This window comes from Salvia hispanica, chromosome 6, assembly GCF_023119035.1.
Source record: "Salvia hispanica cultivar TCC Black 2014 chromosome 6, UniMelb_Shisp_WGS_1.0, whole genome shotgun sequence".
Classification (NCBI taxonomy): Eukaryota; Viridiplantae; Streptophyta; class Magnoliopsida; order Lamiales; family Lamiaceae; genus Salvia; species Salvia hispanica.
The window spans coordinates 46,031,210-46,052,556 of NC_062970.1; the positions used below are offsets into that span (position 1 = coordinate 46,031,210).

At 33.7% G+C, this 21,347-nt stretch overlaps 1 protein-coding gene and 1 long non-coding RNA gene across 2 annotated transcripts in view; both read right to left on the reverse strand.

Moving 5' to 3' along the window:
- Positions 1-19,049, reverse strand: part of LOC125195534 (receptor-like protein EIX1) — a 20,892-nt gene extending 1,843 nt beyond the window's left edge. The window contains exon 1 of the mRNA XM_048093672.1: positions 17,626-19,049. Within this exon, the coding sequence (XP_047949629.1) occupies positions 17,626-19,049 (1,424 nt within the window). The remainder of the gene's footprint in view (positions 1-17,625) is intronic.
- Positions 15,991-17,038, reverse strand: LOC125195972. Its single transcript, XR_007171810.1, has 2 exons — positions 16,339-17,038; positions 15,991-16,198 (listed from the first exon to the last, which is right to left on the reverse strand). It is a non-coding gene; the product is annotated as an uncharacterized LOC125195972 (long non-coding RNA).
- Positions 19,050-21,347: the final 2,298 nt, after the last annotated feature.

A 21,347-nucleotide genomic window follows, 5' to 3' on the forward strand; every position in this document is an offset into this window, starting at 1 on the left:
CAAGTGTTGTAATTGTTTCATGGAACCAATGAATTCTGGGATTGGAATGGCTTCAAAAGCATTATCACTCAGGTCAAGTGAGCGTAGGTTGGTAAGATTTCCTAACTGAGGAAGAACACTCCCATTAAAGCTACAACTTGAAAGAAACAAGTGCTGTAACTGTTTCATGGAACTAACGAATTCTAGGATCGGATTATCTCCAAAGTCATTCCCACTAAAGTCAAGTGTGTGTAGATTGGTAAGGTTACCTAACTGAGGAGGAATGTTACCAGAAAAGCGACAATCCGAAAGAGATAAGTGTTGTAATTGTTTCATGGAACCAATGAATTTTGGAATCGGATTGCCTCCAAAGTCATTCCGACTAAGGTCAAGATAATATAAATGATGCAACTCAAGCAATGAAGAACGAAGCTCACCTTCCAAGTGACAATCATCACTACCTTTCCATTTACAATCATTATCAATATTGTTAAGCTGGAGGATGATGACATGGCCAGTGGTGTTGCTGCACTCAACACCGCGCCATTCACAGCATTCGTCGCCCTGCCACGATGAGAGAATATCAAACTCATCGAAGGTGCCATTCTTGAAGGTTAGAAGAGCTTCTCGCTCACTCTCAATGCATCTCACTTGTGCGTATCCTGAAACAAACACACAACAAAGAACAACAAGAACAAACTTGATTGCTAGTATTATTTTTTTAGAAATCATACTATCTTTATTCTTTACTGACGTATTGAAGTGAATTGTATTTATGGAATACTCCATTGTCAACAGTTTAAATAGGTAAAATTCCTAAAACGAGATCCAACTTACCTAGATGTTACGTAGACATTTCTCATGAATTGTCCAACATGTGAACATATGAATAAACTTTAACGTAAGAATTAAGTTTGAAATTAATGAAAGAAGACAAAATTGAGTAAAGCGAAGGCGGACTTAATTATAACTCCCTCCGTACCATAGAAATAGTTAATTGGAGATGACACGGTAAAGTAAAAAGTTAATAAAGTAGAGAAAATAAAGTAAGAAAGAGAAAAAAGTTTTCGAAATGACTCAACTATGAGAGAACTTTCCGAAATGAAAAAATGACTCAACTATGAGAGAACGAATGGAGTAATTGGTAAAGTGAGATAGAAGAAAAATAGTAGTTGAAATAGTGTCGCAGATGGTTAGGCCCATAAATAAAAAAGTAAAAAGAGAATGAGAAAAATGAAATTTAGTCTATTTTTATGGGACGGAGTACAACTTAAAATATACTCTATTCGTTTCCTAAAATAAGAACTTTGGTGACGACACGAGTTTTAATACTCCCCTTCCTTGGGCAGCACGAGAATTTATGCAACTTAATTTTTTCTGTGAAGTGGAGAGAGTGAATATAATAGAGATAAAGGTGTTTCTATTTTTAGTATAGAGTTATCTTGGTAGGGACAAATCAAAAATGAAAGTGGGTCATATTTAGTGGGACGAAGAGAGTATTAAATTGGTAAAGTATAAGAGGGAAAGAGAAAAATAATTGAAGAAGTGTTATTAAAAAATTAGACACTTTATTAGAAGTAAAAAGGTTAAAAATTAGAATGTGAATCAATTTTTTGGAACCTACTAAAATTGCAAAATGAGATTATTAATGGGATAAAGGGAGTACAAAATCAATTGAGTAATGCACGGAGATTGTTCATGTTTCTCTGTCATCAATGAAATGATGTTTTACTATTTATTAATTAGATTGGAGTAAAATAATTTAAAACGATTGATTACGTTTATATAGTTGCAAAGATCGGGATACATATGGTAAATTCAAAAAAGGGACTTAATTGATACCATCATATAAATTTCAGAATTTTTATGATAAGAGTTAATATAGTCATTGAAGGGTTGGATATGAGATATTCAGTCTTTCAACTTTTTAGTAAATCTAGTGTAATGGTTTAAATAGGTAAAAGTAAGGTGATATTAGTTCTTCTTTTAAAAATGAAATTCAACTTAATTAGAAACTTGCAAAAAAAGAATACAAAGATTCTTTTCCAATTATACACAAACAAAATTTTAGGTAACGTCCAAAATCAATGGAAAAAAGGCATAAATAAATAAGGTGATATTAGTACTTTTATAAAAATAAAATTCAACTTGATTAGACAACTTGCAAAAAAATAAAGATTCTTTTCCAATTAAGTGAAGGAAGACTAAATAAGCATCACAAAAAATCTACAGCTTTGTGATATAAAAATAATACTCTCAACTATTTTTCATCCAATCACGCGGTTCTCCAACAACAACATATAAACAAAAGTTGACGAAAGACTTGCGTTTAAAACCAATCAAAACGACAAAATTATAAAGTGATGGTTGATTAATTTATGATGCAAAAAATATATAGTACATGATAAAATTAAAGATAATTCGTGTTCATTATATACTACTCCATCTATTCCATAGTAATTGAGTCATTTTTCATTTTAATACGTTGCATAGTAGTGGAGTTATTTCCATTTTTAGTAAAAGTTAACATATTTTACATGTGCATGATCAGCCACCTGAGGCATGGCCGTGTGTGCCGTTGCCTCCGACCTTTTGCACGTGGTGCTTTTCATTGAACATACTCCCTCCATCCACGAAAAATAGGACACATTGTGAATGACACGGGTTTTATTGTGGAATTGATAAAAATGACAAATGTGGGGTCCATATTATTATTAAGAGAAAAAAGAAAGAGAGTAGTGTTAGTGAAATGTGGGGTGGGGTCCATATAATTAGGAGTAAGGGAGAAGGGTAAATGACAAATGTGCTCTATTTCATGAAAAAAAAAATGACAAACGTGTTCTATTTTTCGTGGACGGATGAAGTATTTTACACCCACTATATAATTATTTGTTTTCCCGGAAATTACTTGAGTACTAATTGATGATAGAAATTCTTCAATAAGTGCAAAATACAAAATAAAATACATGTGGCCAAGTCATAGGTTAAATAAACATATGCGATAAATTCATGTCGTGTAATGTCATATCATGTTATGATTTATTATATTTCACTCCACATTTGGATTAATAATTGTTACAATCAACTAGTTATTGACGATGATACACAATTTAATTAGTTCGTTAGATGTCCTTCGGGAGCTAAGTTTTTAATTCAAGGATTTGAGTCACCCAATATGTAGGATGTAGCGTATGTGTGAATTAAAACTAAAAGCAAATAATTCAAATCTAAAGTATTTATAAACATTAACTGAATTAGTAAACTTAATTTATTATCTATTTTCGCATAATAATGTAAAATTTAAGATAAAATTATGTAAAGATATGGAGTAGTAGAAAAGTAGGATAATTAACTTAAGTGATTGAGTATTGATAGAAGATTTTATGTTGAAAGCCCATTTCTACTTCCGAGGCCCATTTTGAGCCCAGTTCAATTTTACCAATTTCTTTCTATCATGAGGTCCAGTGCTGCCAGCGTGTTTAAAGCCCATTTCTACTTCCAAGGCCCATTTAAAGGCTTAGTTTTACAATACCACTTCTTCCGTTCCATTATAATAGAATCATTTTGTCATTTTGGTACGTTCCATAGTAATAGAGTCATTTCCTTTATTAGTAAAAGTCAACACATTTTTCCACGTCTACTTTACTCTCTTACTTTATTTTCTCTTCATCTCTCTACCTTTTTCATTTTCCACTTTATTCTCCCTTTTACTTAACTCATCTAACAAAAATTTTCTTAATCTTCGTGCTGAAAAATAAATGTCTCTATTACTATGGAACGGAGGGAGTATCAATCTGAGAAACCATAACTTTAATAATTTAGCCACAGAGATTTCAAATTCAAAAGCAGAATAAGAAATTATGAATTCAGATGAATCACTCATTTATTTGGAATCGAGGTTAGTCCTTTGTTGTGTTATTTAATCTATGATCCGCACATTTGATGACAGGTAAAAGCATATGACTGATATCTTGTTTTGGGTGATTCTACTTTTTTCTATGTGACTATTGGGAAAGTTGAATCAAGGTTAGTCCTTTCTTGTTTTGGTATAAGTTAATTAATTTGATTAATTGATATGGATAATTTTTTGAAATTGGATTTGTTTTAGTGAATTTGTTGTTTGAGGTTTTATATTGTACTATTTTGTATTTTGATTATGTTATATGCTGTTAGAATAAAGAGAATTGGTAATTGAAGGAAACAATAAGGCTACAATTAGAGTTTATTCAAGAAATAAAGCAATCAATCAAGAATATTTTGGGATATTATTTTAACTAATTTGTTTTGGTTGAAAATCATTGAAAAAACTCAAAGCTGAAATTTGCAAAGTGTGGACATGGATTTAAAGGGCAAGAAACTAAGTATAAAAACACAAACATTCATTTCTAGAAGAAACAAATACACAACAAACATATGGTTTACAAATGAAAACATGAAACTGAAATAAAGTGAAAGTACATTGACACAATACACAAAAAAAGAGATTGAGAAAAACAATCCAAATTACTAGAACTTGGAAAGATCACCATTCACCAGCTATGAGTTTGACCTTGATTGAACAATAAAGCGCCTGGTTTCACCGCTGAAAAAAATAAGGATGTTATAAATCCAAAAATCAAATCATGATTGTAATATGTTAAAAGTAACATGAAGATAAAAAGATCAGAGTAAAATTTTTACCAAAAACTTTATTTAAGCGCTATAAATCAGGTTGATATTACCTGCATTTCAGCATTCCTGCTTCGTTTCCATTTGGATACAAACACAACAATCTTGACGTAGAACCAATCTCCAACATCATCAAACAAGTTGAAGAATGCAATTCTCCATGATTTCTTCAGTATGAATGAGCCAATAACTCCCCAAAATCCAAAGATAAAACCAAATCCCATTGATATGCCAACTTCTTGCATAAATGAGAAGTTGTTGTCGTCTTTCTCATTCGTGTTATCCACCGGATTAGTGGTGGGTGGCCTCAAGCTATCTCCGGGGCACTTTGGCAGAGGGTTGCCACATAGCCCATCATTATTGGCATAAACTGAGGCATTGAAGCTCTGAAGTTGAGTACCTGTTGGAATTTTTTCGGACAACTTGTTGTTTGACAAATCAAGAACACCAAGACTGTGTAATTCTACCATACTAGCCGGTATCTTGCCAGACAGCTGGTTATGAGACAGATCAAGAGAATCTAGCATCTCCATTTTGCCAATATCTGGAATTATATGTCCCACCAAACTATTTCTTGATAGATTGAGGGAATATAATCCTTTCATATCAGAAAATGACTTGGGAATGTTTCCGGTCAATCTATTGCTTCATAAATCAATAAGTTTGAGAAGCTTGATATTTCCCGAGTACTCATATTCCTTACCTTTCCATTGAAAGGATGAATATCCATTGCGGTTGCGGTCAATATTAGGTAAAACATGTCCGTAGCTTGACATGCCGACAATTATATTTGGACCACGAGGAGTGTGAAAATCCCCTAAGGCCACATTCTCCACAGTAGACAAGGTACGAAAGTTGTAGCAATCAGGTATTATCCAAGATAGATTGTTTATTGACAAATCCAGAACTCGAATATATAAAAGATTGCATATCTCGGGAGGAATCCTGCCATGCAATTTATTTCCACGAAAGTTTAGAAATTGCAATCTATGCAACTCGCCAATCCAAGCGGGGATCTCTCCTGTTAACTTGTTTCCTTCAACATCAATTAATATCAACATATGGCAATCTCTCAAACTGTCAGGAAATTCACCAGATAAATTATTACCATGCATTTGGAGTATCTGGAGCTCAAGTAAAGCGCCTAAAGAGAGAGGAATTTCACCAGAAAAACTGTTGTTAGCCAAATAAAGGATGCGCAAGTTGGGCATTTTCTCCCAACAGTTGGGAACCTCTCCAGCCAACTGATTATTTGAGAGGTCAAGGTACATAATGTATGCAAGTTCAACGTGGAGAGCTTTGCAAATTGAACCAGAGAACATATTTCCACTCAATAAAATATTAAAAGCATGGACAGGAAATGATGGTATATGACCTGACAATTGATTGCTACTAAGATCCATATGGTGGATTGAGGTGGATGAGAGATTTGGAACTGTGCCACTTATTTGATTGTCGGAGAGATATAAGTGTTCTAATGAAGACAACAAATTCCACAGCACCCTTGCGGCTTCATCTCTTATATTGGCATCACTGAGATCAAGGGATGTCAAATTCCTTTGAGATCGTATCCATTTTGGAAAATACGGACCCACATTGCACCCGGCTAGAGATATACTAGTCAACTGAAAAGGAGGACTCCAATCAGGGGCAATATCCAAGTTCAATAATGGATTGAAGGATAAATCCAGTTTAGTTAACTTGTGAAGCTTTATGAAGTGGGATTCAGAGACTAAACCTTCGAAAGAGTTATGAGAAAGATCTAGAATTTGAAGTTCGGAGAGTTGGCCAATACTTAGAGGAATGGAGCCGGTAAAGTTATTACCGGAAAGGATAAGTTCAGTCAATGAAGGAAATGCTCTCGGGTCTGGGATTGATCCACTGAGATTATTATAGGACAAGTCCAGTGATTGTAGGTTGGTAAGGTTCCCTAACTGGAGAGGAATGGCCCCGGAAAATTGACAACCCTGAAGAGACAATTCTTGTAACTGATTCATGGAACAAATGAATTCTGGGATTGGAATGCCTCCGAAATCATTCCCGCTGAGGTCAAGAAGATTTAAGTAATGCAACTTGAGCAATGAGGATCCGATATTACCTCTTAAATCTTTATCGTTAAGGTAGAGGTTGATGACATGGCTTGTGGTGTTGCTGCACTCAACACCAGCCCATTCGCAGCATTCATCGCCTTGCCATGACGAGAGATAGCGGCCATACTCATCGATGAGGCCATTCTTGAAGCTTAGAAGAGCTTCTCTCTCCCTTTCAATGCATCTCGTTTCTGCATCTCCTGAAACAAACACACATAAAAGAAGAAGCAGAAGATATTTGATTTCTAATGTTTTATCCGAAATCATCCTCTCTTTAGTCTTTACTGATGTATAAAGGGTAATGTATTTGTGGGATACTCCATTGTATCAACTCCAACGCTCTTAAATAGAGGTAAACAGAATGTTGATAATCATTGATAACTATCACCACTTTTCCAATTAAGAAAAGACTAATTCATGATATGAGAACGTAAAAATTTGGGTTGAAATAATGCTCCCAATCAAACTAACTTAACGCAAGAATTGCGTTCAAAATCAAGAAAAATAACATGTAGTATAACCACTAAAAATGCTACTCTATTATTTTGTTCTTTGATTAAATAATTATCCAGTATAAATAATTTAAAAGTTTATCTCAGTCAATGGTTTATTTCGTCTTTAATGTTTAATCGTTGTTTCAATTTTATTATATTTAATCGAGTATTTTAATAAAAAAATGAGACTCGTTTTATTAGAAAGAAATATTTACTAAAATGAAATAGTCTAATATTGGATAATAAAAATGGACTATTTTTAGGGACAAACAAACTTAATTATTTCATATACTAAATTTCCTAGATAACTGAATTTCTACATTATTAATATTTTCAAGTTTCCAAACTTGATCATTGCCACCAAGCTGTTACAGACCAATGTCCCACATCAGTTGATCGTAATAACGTAACGTGGAAATTAGGGTAGGGTTTTAAATGACGAAAGAATTCCTAATAAACAAAACTTGCGTTCAAAATCAATGAAAACAAAGACGCAATCCATAGTAAACTGCAGGCTGTCTAAATTACTATTCCCTAAAAATCTGCATAATAAATTGAAGAATGAAATGCAAAATTGGTATCTAGTGAATACAAAAAGAAGATTAATTTATACATATAGTGTTAAATTTCCAAGATAACCGACTTTTGATATTAATAGTATTATTTTGTTAATTATTATACTCCTTATATCTTGTTATTAACGATATTAATTTTATGAATAGCATAAAAATCAAATTTCAAAATTTGAACCAGCAGTACGAAGATATATATGTCTCTGGCATCTATTGGGGAAAATTGCTATTATAACAATAAATAAAATAAATAAAACCCAAGGGGTGTGGTCGAGTGGCATGAGTCTTGTCCATCCTTAACCAAATGGCCATGGGATCGATCCCTACCTTTGGGTATGGAGCAGCTTCAGCTTTAAATTCTTGGGCTAGCTGTCCTAGCCATTGAGGTGCCTACAAATCAGCAAGGTGAATAGTAGCTGGACCGCCGGTAGATACCCTTGGTAATTAACATAAAAAATAAATAAAATAAATAACAAATTCGAAAACATTAGGAAATATAAGCTCTTCTGAAATTAACATGAAATGAACACTTGCAACGATTTGATCCATTTAATTTAAATAGAAAGATTTGTTTCAAAGGTATATAAAATCACCAAAAATCAAAAGCAACAAGCTGAAGCGCATAGAACAATTCTTTTATATCTTTACTATTTAACATGAGGTTTAGGGTTTATTAAGTCATTGTTGTTACCCTAATTTGTTTTGTGTTTTCTCCGCAAACAATTTTAGTGGATATTTTGGTTCCTTGCGTATAGAAAAATGAGGTGAAAGACAAAGACTACTTAGTCAAGTTTTAAGAATTAAAAGTCATTTTTCCAATATATCTCAATTATTTGGAACGTTACCAAACCCACTACATAATGTTATGGTTTCCTATAAATGATTTCACTACTAAGTACTAATTGATGAGAGAAATTCTTCAATAATTCAATTGACCAAAAAGTCATTGTTGAGTTTGACTGAAATAGCACAGCGCTAATTTTTTTAAATTGAAAAAAATTGTATACTCTAATTTTGGATTAATTAATTATAACGATCTATGTTAAATGATGACATAGCACAATTCAATTCCTAGAAGTTCCTCCTCCAAATGTGTGTGTGAATCATATAGTAATTCTTGATTGGATTAGTAAACTCAAATTAATTATCATAAAGTTATACTTACAGCTAAGGAATTAAATTTAAGAAATAAAAGGATATAAAAATAGAGCAAATTAAAAGTGGCTAAACTAATTTATGGTAATTGACACATTTATATGTTAAAAGCCCCCAAATATACTTCTCAGGCCCAATATTCAGCCCATCTTTAGTTTAGCTGGATTTTACCAGCCTCGGTTTGTTTGTACCACTAAAGGCCTTTGTTTTACGAGTATCATTTTGGGAAATATTTAAAAAAAAAAAAAAAAACAAGTAAATATCTCATTTTACCATCTCGGAGTGTTTGCATTTAAAGTCTCATTTGCTTTATATATAAAAGTGGAACACACATTCCACAAGGTCATCTTCTCCTCTTTTCTTCACAAAGTCAAACATCTTTTTAAAACCCGTTCTGAGTCAAAATGAGAGGGAGGAAGTATTCATTTTATTTGTTTGACATAGATTCACAATTTGGATAGTTTTGCCTCAGAGATGAAAAATTCTTTATATTTACAAATTCAAAAGTAGAATAAGCAATAAAGTTAATAGAATATCTCACTTTCTTTGCAGTTGCGTCTTTGATCCTATCATTTATATGATGTTAGGTAATAGCATAAGATTGATTTCTCTTCGACATTGAAATTTAAAAAGAAATCTTTGTGCGTTAAGTGAGGAGACAATATTAACTGAATATAGGAGTTGTGGCATATGGATTGACATGAATATTTTAAATATTTTTTGTTTATATATTTAGAAAATATTAAATATTCTCTGTATTAGACAATATTACACAATATGAGTATACTACTCTTTACGTACATAGAATACAGTGCATATACATAGCATTTTTCCTACTATCATTGAAAAAAACTCAAAGCTGACACTTGCAAGAGTGTGGATATGGATTTAAAGGGAAAGAAACTCATAATAAAAACACAAACATTCAATTCTAGAAGAAACAAATACACACCAAACATAGAGTTTACAAATGAAAGCAAGAAATTGAAACAAAGTGAAAGTACATTGCTGTAATTCATAACAAAGGGATTGATAACAATCAATCCAAATTATAGTAACTTGGAAAGATCACAAGCCATGTTAAAGTGCCTTCACCGCTGAAAAAAATGAGGATGTTATAAATCAAAAAATCAATTTTTGATTGTAATATGTTAAAAATAAGGCGAAGATAAAAAGTTGCGTAAATTTTACTCCCTCCGTCCCCTTGACAAACACGGATTTTGCATGTTTTTAAGGGCTAGATTTGACTCATTTTAAATGTCAATCATGCAAATTATGTTCTTAAATTTCATATGTTATACATTTGGTATTTTTAATGTGTTTGTTGATAAATGATAGAAAAAGATAGAAAAAAAGGTGCAAAAAGGCCAAGGTGCAGCAGCCTCTGTTCGAGCCCATTCTGCCATAAGATTTGGAGTCCAATCAGTGATTTATGCATATCATTCTCTTCCTCTTCGAAAGAGCTTCGCGTGGATATCTCGCACGTCTCAATCGGAGTTCTGTGGAGAAAGTTATGTCTATTCTACGAACGTTGCGCAGTGCAGTCAAAGCTGGCGGGAATTTAGGCGGGAATTCACGGAAGAAATGAATTATTATATTGTGAAGCCCAATCTCTCCTATTTCTTATAGGCCACGAAAATTATCAAAAATTAACCTTTTTCCAACCTATAAATACCTCTAACCTAATTCATAATCTTCATCTCAGAGCCTCCAATCCTTCTCCCTCTCTACCTTCTTCCATCCCACAATCCACACATATAATCATCCATCTTCCATTGGAGCGGAGTTCTGCAGATCCAGGCAAGAGAAGACTGAATATTGAAGATTCAACCTTGGGTTTTATCAATTTCTTTCATGTCTCGTACTTTATTTGTAGTTTTTACTTGTCTATGAGTAGAACATCTTTTGTGGATTTTTTGGTGAAAATATTCAATGGATTTTCCTTGTTAGCTCTTGCAGTTATTTGATTTATCCTTGTGTCTTTTACATTCAATTGATTAGCTACCTTTTGAATACATGCTAGAGTTGATTAGAGTACTCGGGAGACGAAATAATTAACTTGGACGAGGGATAATTCACACTTTTATTCAATAGAACTCGGGAGAGTTGAGGTTTCACGTGAGGTCAGTGGTCTTACAATCTTTTAGGAGTTAGGTCTAAGAATTAGAAGGGGACTTCAATTATTACACCTAATCTACGGATTTCTCACCTCGGGAGGGGGTTTAATCTAGTTAAGTGACCGACTTAATAACTCTAGAGACCGTAATTCAAGGAAGTCAATTGTGTTTTGATCCTAAAATTCTACTTTCTTACGCCTGTTTTGTATCATATGTTTTTATGCTTTCTTTTATTTGTTTATTTATTTTCTGTCTAGTTTAATAAACCAAACCCAAAAATTTCTGTGTCTCTAGATAGTATATGACGCTTAGTATATGGTAGTCAGTTGCAATCTTATTCTCTGTGTTCGATATCCCGGTACTGACCTTTAGCTATACTAGATCTACCATGTATACTTGCAGGTATTTTTAGTGCTAATAAATAGTACCCCCTAATATTGTCCCACTTTGACCCGGCGCGGGTTTTAAGAAACATAATAAAAAGAGAGTTGAAAAAGTTAGTGGAATGTGAGTTCTACTTTTATACATTAATTTTATAATAAAATGTGAGTAGGAATGGGTTTGTAGAATATGACCTCCACTACCAAAAATTGTGCATAATGAAATGAGACAAATTTTGTGGGACGAACGGAAATGGAAACGGAAAAATAGGAAAAACTTTCAGGTACTGAGGGAGTATGTTATTTGCGAAAATTAACCTAGAACTGTATCAAAGAGTAAAAAATGTATACCTGCATTTCAGCTTCGTCACCATTTGGATACAACCACAACAATCTTGACATAAAACCAATCTCCAACAGCATCTAACAAGTTAGAGAATGCAACTCTCCATGATTTCTTCAGTATGAATGAGCCAATAACTCCCCAAAATCCAAAGATAAAACAAAAGTCCATTGATATGCCAACTTCTTGCATAAATGAGAAGTTGTTGCCGTCTTTCTCATTCGTGTTATCCACCGGATTAGTGGTGGATGGCCTCAAGCTATGTTCAATGCACATCAATAGAGGATTGCCACAAAGTCCATCATTCCCGGCATAAGACGAAGCATTGAAGCTCTGAAGTTGAGTACTCGTTGGAAATTTTCCACACAAATTATTGTTCGACAAATCAAGAACACCAAGAGTGTGTATTTCAGCTAGACTTGTAGGTATCTTGCCAGAGAAATGGTTATGAGATAGATCAAGAGAATCTAGTATCCCCATTTTCCCAATGTCCGAAATAATATGACCCGTCAAACTATTTCTTGAAAGATTCAAGGAATTTAAATTGCTCATACTGGAAAATGACTTGGGAATGTTCCCAGTCAATCTATTGCTTGAAAAATCAATGAGTTTGAGAAGCCCGAGATTTACCTTTCCATTGAAATGATGAATATGCATACTCCCATGTTTCTTAGCCTCCAAACCGTGTACCAATAGTATTAACATAAGCATATGTGCCACTGGTACTCTCACTTGCCAAGAGAGTGAAATTGTCGAAGCAATCAGGTATTATCGAAGACAGATTGTTTATCGATAAATCCAGAACTTGAACATTAGTAAGATTGCATATCTCGGGAGGAATACTGCCATGCAATTTATTTCCACGAAAGTTTAGAAATTGCATCTGATACACCTTGCCAATCCAAGATGGTAGCTCTCCTGTTAGCTTGTTTCTTCCAATATCAATGATTCTTAATTCTTGGCATTGTCTCAAATTGTAAGGCAACAAACCAGAAAAGCCATTACTATGCAACAGGAGTCCAAGTAATTCTTTTAAGTTGCCGAAGGCTCTCAGAAAACATAGAGAATTGAAGAGACAAGTGTTGTAATTGGTTCATGGAACCAATGAATTGTGGGATGGGAATTTCTCCGAATTCATTCCAACTAAGGTCAAGTGAGCGTAGGTTGGTAAGTTTCCCTAACTGAGGAGGAATAATCCCACTAAAATAATAATTCTCAAGAGACAAGTGTCGTAATTGTTTCATGGAACCAATGAATTTTGGGATAGGAATGCCTCCAAAATCATTATGACTGAGGTCAAGATGATTTAAATGATCCAACTCATGCAATGAAGAGCCAATCTTACCTCTCAACTTTGCAGAATAATGTGAATTAAGTTGGAGGGTGATGACATGGCCAGTGGTGTTGCTGCACTCAACACCATGCCATTCGCAGCATTCGTCGCTTCGCCACGATGAAAGAATACCATGCTCATCGATGAGGCCATTCTTGAAGCTAAGAAGAGCTTCTCTCTCACTCTCAATGTGTAACACCCCAGAACTTAGAACCCTAATTTTAGAGCCCTAGAATTAATTGTTGATGACGTGGAATCGAGAATGCTTTTATTTCCTGATATGAGTTTGTGTTGAAAGTTTGAAAAGTCAAACTATTTGATTTAATGATGTGGCATATGATTTATTTATTGATTATGTGATAAATTATTTGTTTAAGGGTGAGTGAGAATATTAGAGAAAATTTCCATAAATACTAGTCACCCTAATCCTCATAATTTTCGAACCCTAGCCCCCTTTTTGAAGAGGATTTCTATTTTTCCAGATATAATTTGACCTTTGGGATATTTATCCAATTTAAAATCAAAGAGCCAATTATTTCCTTATTTTAAAGGAGGAAAATCGAGCCCCATATTTTTCCTAGGTGATTTTCGAAAATCACACATGTAGGAAGGAAATATTATTTTGCCTATTTAATTGATCCCTTGTTTGATTTCCTTCCATACCTAGAATTTAATTATTCTACCAAATCTTTCCATACTTCAAGAGATCTTGCCTTACTTTATTTTAGTTAGTATTCAAAAATCCATGCCTTATTTAAAAGGGCTAGAAATCGCCCCTTACCTTGCTTCATGGAGGATTTTCCTTATTTTTATTTTGCTCCATGATATTTTATTCTATATGGAAAAATACCAAAACAAAATCTTGGCTTTTTGGAAGGCCATATTTTCGAAAATCTCATGCCTAGTACCCTAATCTATTTTTGTTAATTCTTCTTCCCTACTTCACAATATTAATTTATTTGATTATGGAGAATAAAATCTTACCATATACTCTATAGATCTTTTTGGACTCTATAAATGAGAGAAGACCCCAACCCTAAACCCCATATTTTCGGCCCCCACTACCCCACTCACTCTCTCAAATTTTCTTCTTCTACTCTCCAATATTTTGCTATCTTTTGGAGAAGAATTGAATTTTGATCCAAGAACTTTGAAGGATCAAGGCTAATACTTGTTTTCCACCGATCGTTTTTCCTCTAGAAGGTATTTTGTTTAAGAATTATACTTGCTCTCCTTCTACTTCTTCTTTTTCTTCTTCTAACCGATTAATCGGTCTTCTTGAACCCTCATGCATCTTGGTTGAGTGAAAAAAGGGATAAAAAGGGATGTGGGAACATGTATGTGTGTGTGTGCCGTGTGGGTGTGTGTATGTGTGTGCCGCGTGTGTGTGTGTGTTGTGTTGTGTAGTGTGTGTGTTGGTTGGTTAATTAATCTTGTGTGATAAACATGATCTTGATTAATTAGTAATGATAAGATAGATCGTTGGGAAGAGGGAAAAAGTAATGAGACATGCATGAGTAAGAGTAGTATTGAACCTAATTTGTGCCATGTGCCTATGTGATTAAAAAGGGAGACTTTGGTTGCGAAGCCGGATAACGGAAAAGAAACTACTTGAAAACTAAGCAGTCGAGGTGGGCTTTACTTTAAAAACTCTCTTTATTTTATCAAAATATCGTTCGGTGTTATAAGGGTGGTTTAACTGTTATGTCATGCCTATGTTTGTTTAAATGTGATTGTTGGTTATGTTATACGAATTCGGGTCTGAGTACGGGCCGCAAATCATTCAATCATGATTTGCAGATTGCATGACTGCATAGCTTTATTTTTTTTGGTTTGACCACAGGTGTTGCGAATCCACCTTCAGCGGAATCGGATTAATCCTACTCGACGGACTTGCAGATTAAGGCCCAAAAGTCTCCCAGCGGTTGGTGAGGTTTGAACCCTTTATAGAATAACAAAACAAATAGTTGAAGGTAAGAAGCACCAAATAATAATATAGAGTATAATATTTAAAAATATTATACGTATAATAATATTAATATGTCATTGTTCCTTTTATTAAAATTATAAAAGTATAACAAAAGGTGGGAATCGTATCGAGTACCAGAGCTTTGTGGGGTTAACGCATATTAATATAAATTCATTTACTCATTAGTTTGAATGATAACAATGTCTCCTATTTATAATAGAATTACCCTCGACTTACTTAACAACAAAATAATACTATATGGAAGATATGATCAAAATAATACTATATGGAAGATATACTTAACAACAAAATAATACTATATGGAAGATATGATCAAAATAATACTATATGGAAGATATGATGAATTAATAATACACTAAATAATAAGATGTGGTAGATAGATATGCTTGTTGATTTGTGCTCGTATCAGTAAATCAAATTATTTTTATATAATGTAAATAGAAGTAAGACTAATTTTTATGGAAAGGATTAAAATAGAAAAGGAATATATTTTATGGATAGAATGAGTATAATTTAATGGACAAAATCTACCAAAATGAAAGTATCATAGCCCAATAACGTATTGGGCTGATTTATTAAAGCAACCAAATTGGCCCATGGTTTTATTGCTTAACATGATTTTGGCCCATGCTCTATATTTAGGTTCGATTGATTTTTCTTTCAGTTTCAGTCTATCGTCTTATGAGTTCTCATCATGGGTTTGTTACACTCAAATTAATTAAATTTAGTAGTGGTAGCATATGGATTGGCATGGATATTTCAAAATGTTGTTTATTTATTTATCAGAAACTCTATATTAAACTTATACTTAACACTAATTATAGCGCATATGCATAGCATTTTCCTTCTATGCAAACAAAGTGCTAAAATTATAAAAACACAAACATTCATTTATAGAAGAAAACAAATACAAACCAAAGGAAAAATAACTAAATAAGGTGAAATAAGATTGACACAATTCACACAAAAAGAGATGATAAAAACAACAAAATTACTACATTAACTTGGAAAGATCACTGGTCCTGAGCGTCGTTCACTTTAATTAAACACCAATGCGTGCAGTTTCAACTTTCACCGCTGAAAAAAATGGGGATGTTATGAATCCAATTATCAAATCTCGATTGTAATATTGTAAAAGTAATGTGAAAGTTGTAGTAAATTTTATGTTATTTGCGAAAATTAGCCGGAAACTTTACTTAAGCGCAACAAAACATTACCTGCATTTCATCTTCATCTCCATTTCCATTTGGATACGAACACAACAATCCTAACGTAGAACCAATCTCCAGCAGCATCAAAGAAGTTGAAGAATGCAATTCTCCATGACTTCTTCAGTATGAATGAACCAATGACTCCCCAAAATCCAAAGATAAAACCAAAGCCCATTGATATGCCAACTTCTTCCATAAATGAGAAGTTGTTGCCATCTTTCTCATTCATGTTGTCCCATGGATTATTGGTGGGGCAGTTTGGCAGAGGGTCGCCACATAGTCCATCATTATCAGCATAAGATGATGCATTGAAGCTCTGCAGTTGAGTACCCGTTGGGATTTTTCCGGACAAATTGTTGTTCGACAGATCAAGAAAACCAAGAGTGTGTATTTCTGCCAAACTTGTAGGTATCTTGCCCAAGAGTTGGTTATGAGATAGATCAAGAGAATCTAGCATATGCATATTACCAATATCTGGAATTATATGCCCGGTCAAACTATTTCTTGACAAATTCAAGGATATCAATCCTCTCATAGTGGAAAATGATTTGGGAATGTTTCCGGTCAATCTATTGCTCGAAAAATCAATGAGTTTGAGAAACATGATATTTTCCCAATACTCACGTTCCTTACCTTTCCAATGTAATGATGAATATCCAAAGCGCTCAATATGAGGTGCAAGATAATTGTGCCGGAATGCAACAGACATTACTGAAAAAGAACCATATACAAATTGACGGGCATCCATTGGCACCTCCTTGCTCGACAAGGCAGTAAATTTGTTGAAGCAATCAGGTATTATCCAAGATAGATTGTTTATAGACAAATCCAGAACTTGAATATTAGTAAGATTGCATATCTCGGAAGGAATACTTCCGTGCAATTTATTTCCACGAAGGTTTAGAAAGAACAATTCATACAGCTGGCCAATCCAAAATGGGATCTCTCCTGTCAACTTGTTTCCTTCAACATCAATGAAACTCAATCTTTGAGAAAGTCTCAAACTATTAGGCAATTCACCACATAAATTATTACCATGCATCCGTAGTGTACTAAGATCTGGTAAACCGCCCAAAGAGAAAGGAATTTCACCCGAAAAGTTATTGTTAGGCAAATTAAGGATCTCCAAGTTGGGCATATTCTCCCAGCAGTTGGGAACCTCCCCTTCCAACTGATTACTGGAGAGGTCAAGATAGTTAAGGTTCTTTTGGTGAGTTTTGCAAATAGATGAAATTGAACCAGAGAACATATTTCCACTCAATAAAACAACAGAAGCATTGACAGGAAATGGTGGAGAATTGATTGTAACTAAGATCCATACACCAAATGGACATGGATGAGATATTTGGAACTGTACCACTTATTTGATTCTCGTAAAGATATAAGTAATGTAATGAAGAAGACATATTCCACAACCATATTGGGGCTTCATCTGTTATATTGGCACCACTGAGATCAAGGTGAAACAAATTCATCTGAGTTTGAATCCATTTTGGAAATTGGCCCACATTGCACCTGGCTAAATTTATATAATTCAACTGAAAAGGAGGACTCCAATCAGGGGCGTTATCCAACATCAATAGTGGATTGAAGGATAAATCAAGTCTATATAACTTGTTAAGCTTTATGAAATGGGATTCAGAGATTAAACCTTTCAACGAATTATAAGAAAGATCTAGAAACTGAAGCTCGGAGAGTTGGCCAATACTTGGAGGAACTAAACCTTCCAAAGAATTATGAGAAAGATCTAGAAGTTGAAGCTTGGAGAGTTGGCCAATACTTAGAGGAACAGAGCCTGTAAAGTTATTTTTTGAAAGGTCTAGTTCTATCAATGAAGGAAACACTCTCAGGCTTGGCATTAAACCAGTGAATTGATTATCAGACAAGTGCAACGTTTCGAGTGATCCAAATACGGAACCAAACATAAAAGGAGATATGGAACTCAAAGAATTATGCGAGAGATCGAGTGTGCATAGGTGGGTAAGGTTCCCTAACTGAGGAGGAATGCTTCCAGAAAAGTTACAACAGCTAAGAGACAAGTGTTGTAATTGTTTCGTGGAGCCAATGAATTCCGGGAAAGGAATGCCTCCAAAATAATTCCCACTGAGGTCAAGTGTGCGTAGGTTGGTAAGGTTCCCTAACTGAGGAGGAATGCTTCCAGAAAAGTTACAACCTCTAAGAGACAAGTGTTGTAATTGTTTCATGGAGCCAATGAATTCCGGGAAAGGAATGCCTCCGAAATAATTTCCACTGAGGTCAAGTGTGCTTAGGTTGGTAAGGTTCCCTAACTGAGAAGGAATGCTTCCAGAAAAGTTACAACCACTAAGAGACAAGTGTTGTAAATGTTTCATGGAACCAATGAATTCCTGCATAGGAATGCCTCCAAAATAGATCGAAGAAAGGGCAAGAGAGTTTAAATGGTGCAACTCAAGCAATGAAGAACGAACCTCACCTTGCAATTCACCAACATAATCCATATAAATCTGGAGGGTGATAACGTGGCCAGTGGTGTTGCTACACTCAACACCTCGCCATTTGCAGCATTCGTTGCCTCGCCATGACGAGAGAACACCTTGCTCGTCGATGAGGCCATTCTTGAATGTTAGAAGAGCTTCCCTCTCACTCTCTGTGCATCTCACTTTTGCATATCCTGAAACAAGCAAATAGGAAAGAACAACAAAAACAAATTTGATCGCTATTCTTTTTTTAGAAATCATACTTTCTTTAGTGATGGATGGAAATGAATTATTTTTGTGGGATAACCATTGTATCAACTCCAACGCTTTAAATAGAGGCGTAAACATGAAATTTGGACATAATGAATGATTAGACAGTGTAATAGAGGCGTAAGAAATGGGTTCGAAATCAACGAAAAAGACAGATAGTAAAGCAATTAGAAAAAGTGATCACTGATCACCAAAGACTGGAGTCAACTCTCACGAATTAAAAGTCTTTTTTTTTTTTTTTTTTATACGGGTAGATGGCAGATCACCAATTTATTATGCTTATTGTTTCCATTTATATACAGATTCTTCATCTATATGATATATATATTCATTCTCCATTTATTTATTTTTATAGTTTTCATATTTTTACCATAAATTTATGTATAAAAATTATTTAAGATCACTAAATAATTATATTTGCAATGTAAGGATAAATGCATAAATATATCGGGGGTTCTTTTGTAGCCGACACTGTTTTTCACGATAATCATCGTATGTATTATACACCCTCCGTTTCATAGTGGTGGAGTCATTTTTTTTCATTTTGGTACGTTCCATAGTAGTGGAGTAATACAACATATTTCTTTTCACTTATTTTTCCCTCTCTTTTACTTTATTCTCTTTACTTTTTTCCCTCTCTTATTTTATTATCTTTTTATTTAATACATTACAAACTTTCTTTTTAATCACCATACTGAAAAGAAATGCTTCCACTAGTATGAAGTGGAAGGAAGGAGTAGTTTTTATTGGAAATGTTATACCCCGTACTTTATTCTTTGATAATATAATTATCCAATATGAAAGTGGAATCTTAGGAAACAGACTTTAAAAGGAAAAGTAAACTATTTTGAGAGATAGTGGAATAAATACAAAATAGAGTACAAGATTAAATATACGTGGTATATATTCGAAAAACATACTAAAAAAAATATCTACTCCCTCCGTGTTTCTGAAAAGTATAAATATTTGGTTCAATACGAGTTTTAATGTATAATTGGTAAAGAAATAAAGAGATAAATAATAGTATAAATAATGCTAGTGAAGAATGAGCTCCATATTATTATTAATATAATGTAATGATATAAGTTGTTAATAAAATAATATCTACGAGTAACATATTGTTTAATTATTTTAATATTAAATTTTCAAGATAACCGGCATTCTACATTAACGATATCGATTTTATAAATTGCATATAGATCTAATTTCAAAATTTGGCCCTACAAAGCACTAGGCAAATAGTATATGTCTGTGTGGCAATCATTTTCTGAGAGGGGAATATTATTGCTATTAAAACGACAAATATGTAAATTACAACCTAGAAAACATTAGCAAATAGAGTTATTAAGCTCCTCTGGAATTAACAATATGAAATGAACGCTTGCCACGATTTGATCCATTTTATTTGAAATAAAAAAAATTGATTTTTGGTAGGAAATTAAAGATATTTAGAGAAAATCACTAAAAAGCGAAAGGAATAAGCTGAAGTGCATTATTGAACGAACCATTTGTTTTATTGCTCCCTCCATTTTCTCATAGTTGGGCTATTTAGTTGGGCTATTTTTTTTATTTTGGAAAATTTCTCATAGTCAATCATTTTAAGAGTAACACTTTTTTGTCACTCTTACTTTCTCTTTCTTATTTTATTTCCTCTACTTTATTCACTTTATATTTTATTCTCTTTATCTTTTTTCTTTTCTTACTTATTACTCTATCTACTTAACATACTATCGATCCCTTTCTTAAACTCCGTTTTAAAAAATTTCGCCTCAACTACAATGAATCGGAGAAGTATATCTTTACGTTTATACTCTATTTATTTAATCCCATTGTTGTTATCCTAATTAATTTACGAAGACTTGAGTCAAGTTTCACGAAGTACAAGTCGTTTCCAATAAATGACTACCGTACTAATTGATGTGACTCGAGAGAGCTTTTTCAACAATTATTGTACTACAAGAAAAAATGTAGCCATGTGATAAATTCAGTATGAAAAAAAAAGACACGAGGTGATGTAAAGTTAAAAATCATGGTTTCCTGGAAATTACTTCATCAGTAATAACCAGAGAAACTTTTCAATAATTGCAAAATACTCCCTGTCCCGGGACATAAATATATGGATTTTGTGGAAGATATGTTTTTAAAAGTGAAATTACTTTCCTGAGACACGGCCCGTGTGTGTCGTTGTCTCCGACCTTTTCGCACGTGGTGCTTTCCATTGAACATACTCCCTCCATTCACAAAAAATAGGACACACTGTGAATGACACGGGTTTTATTGTGGAATTGG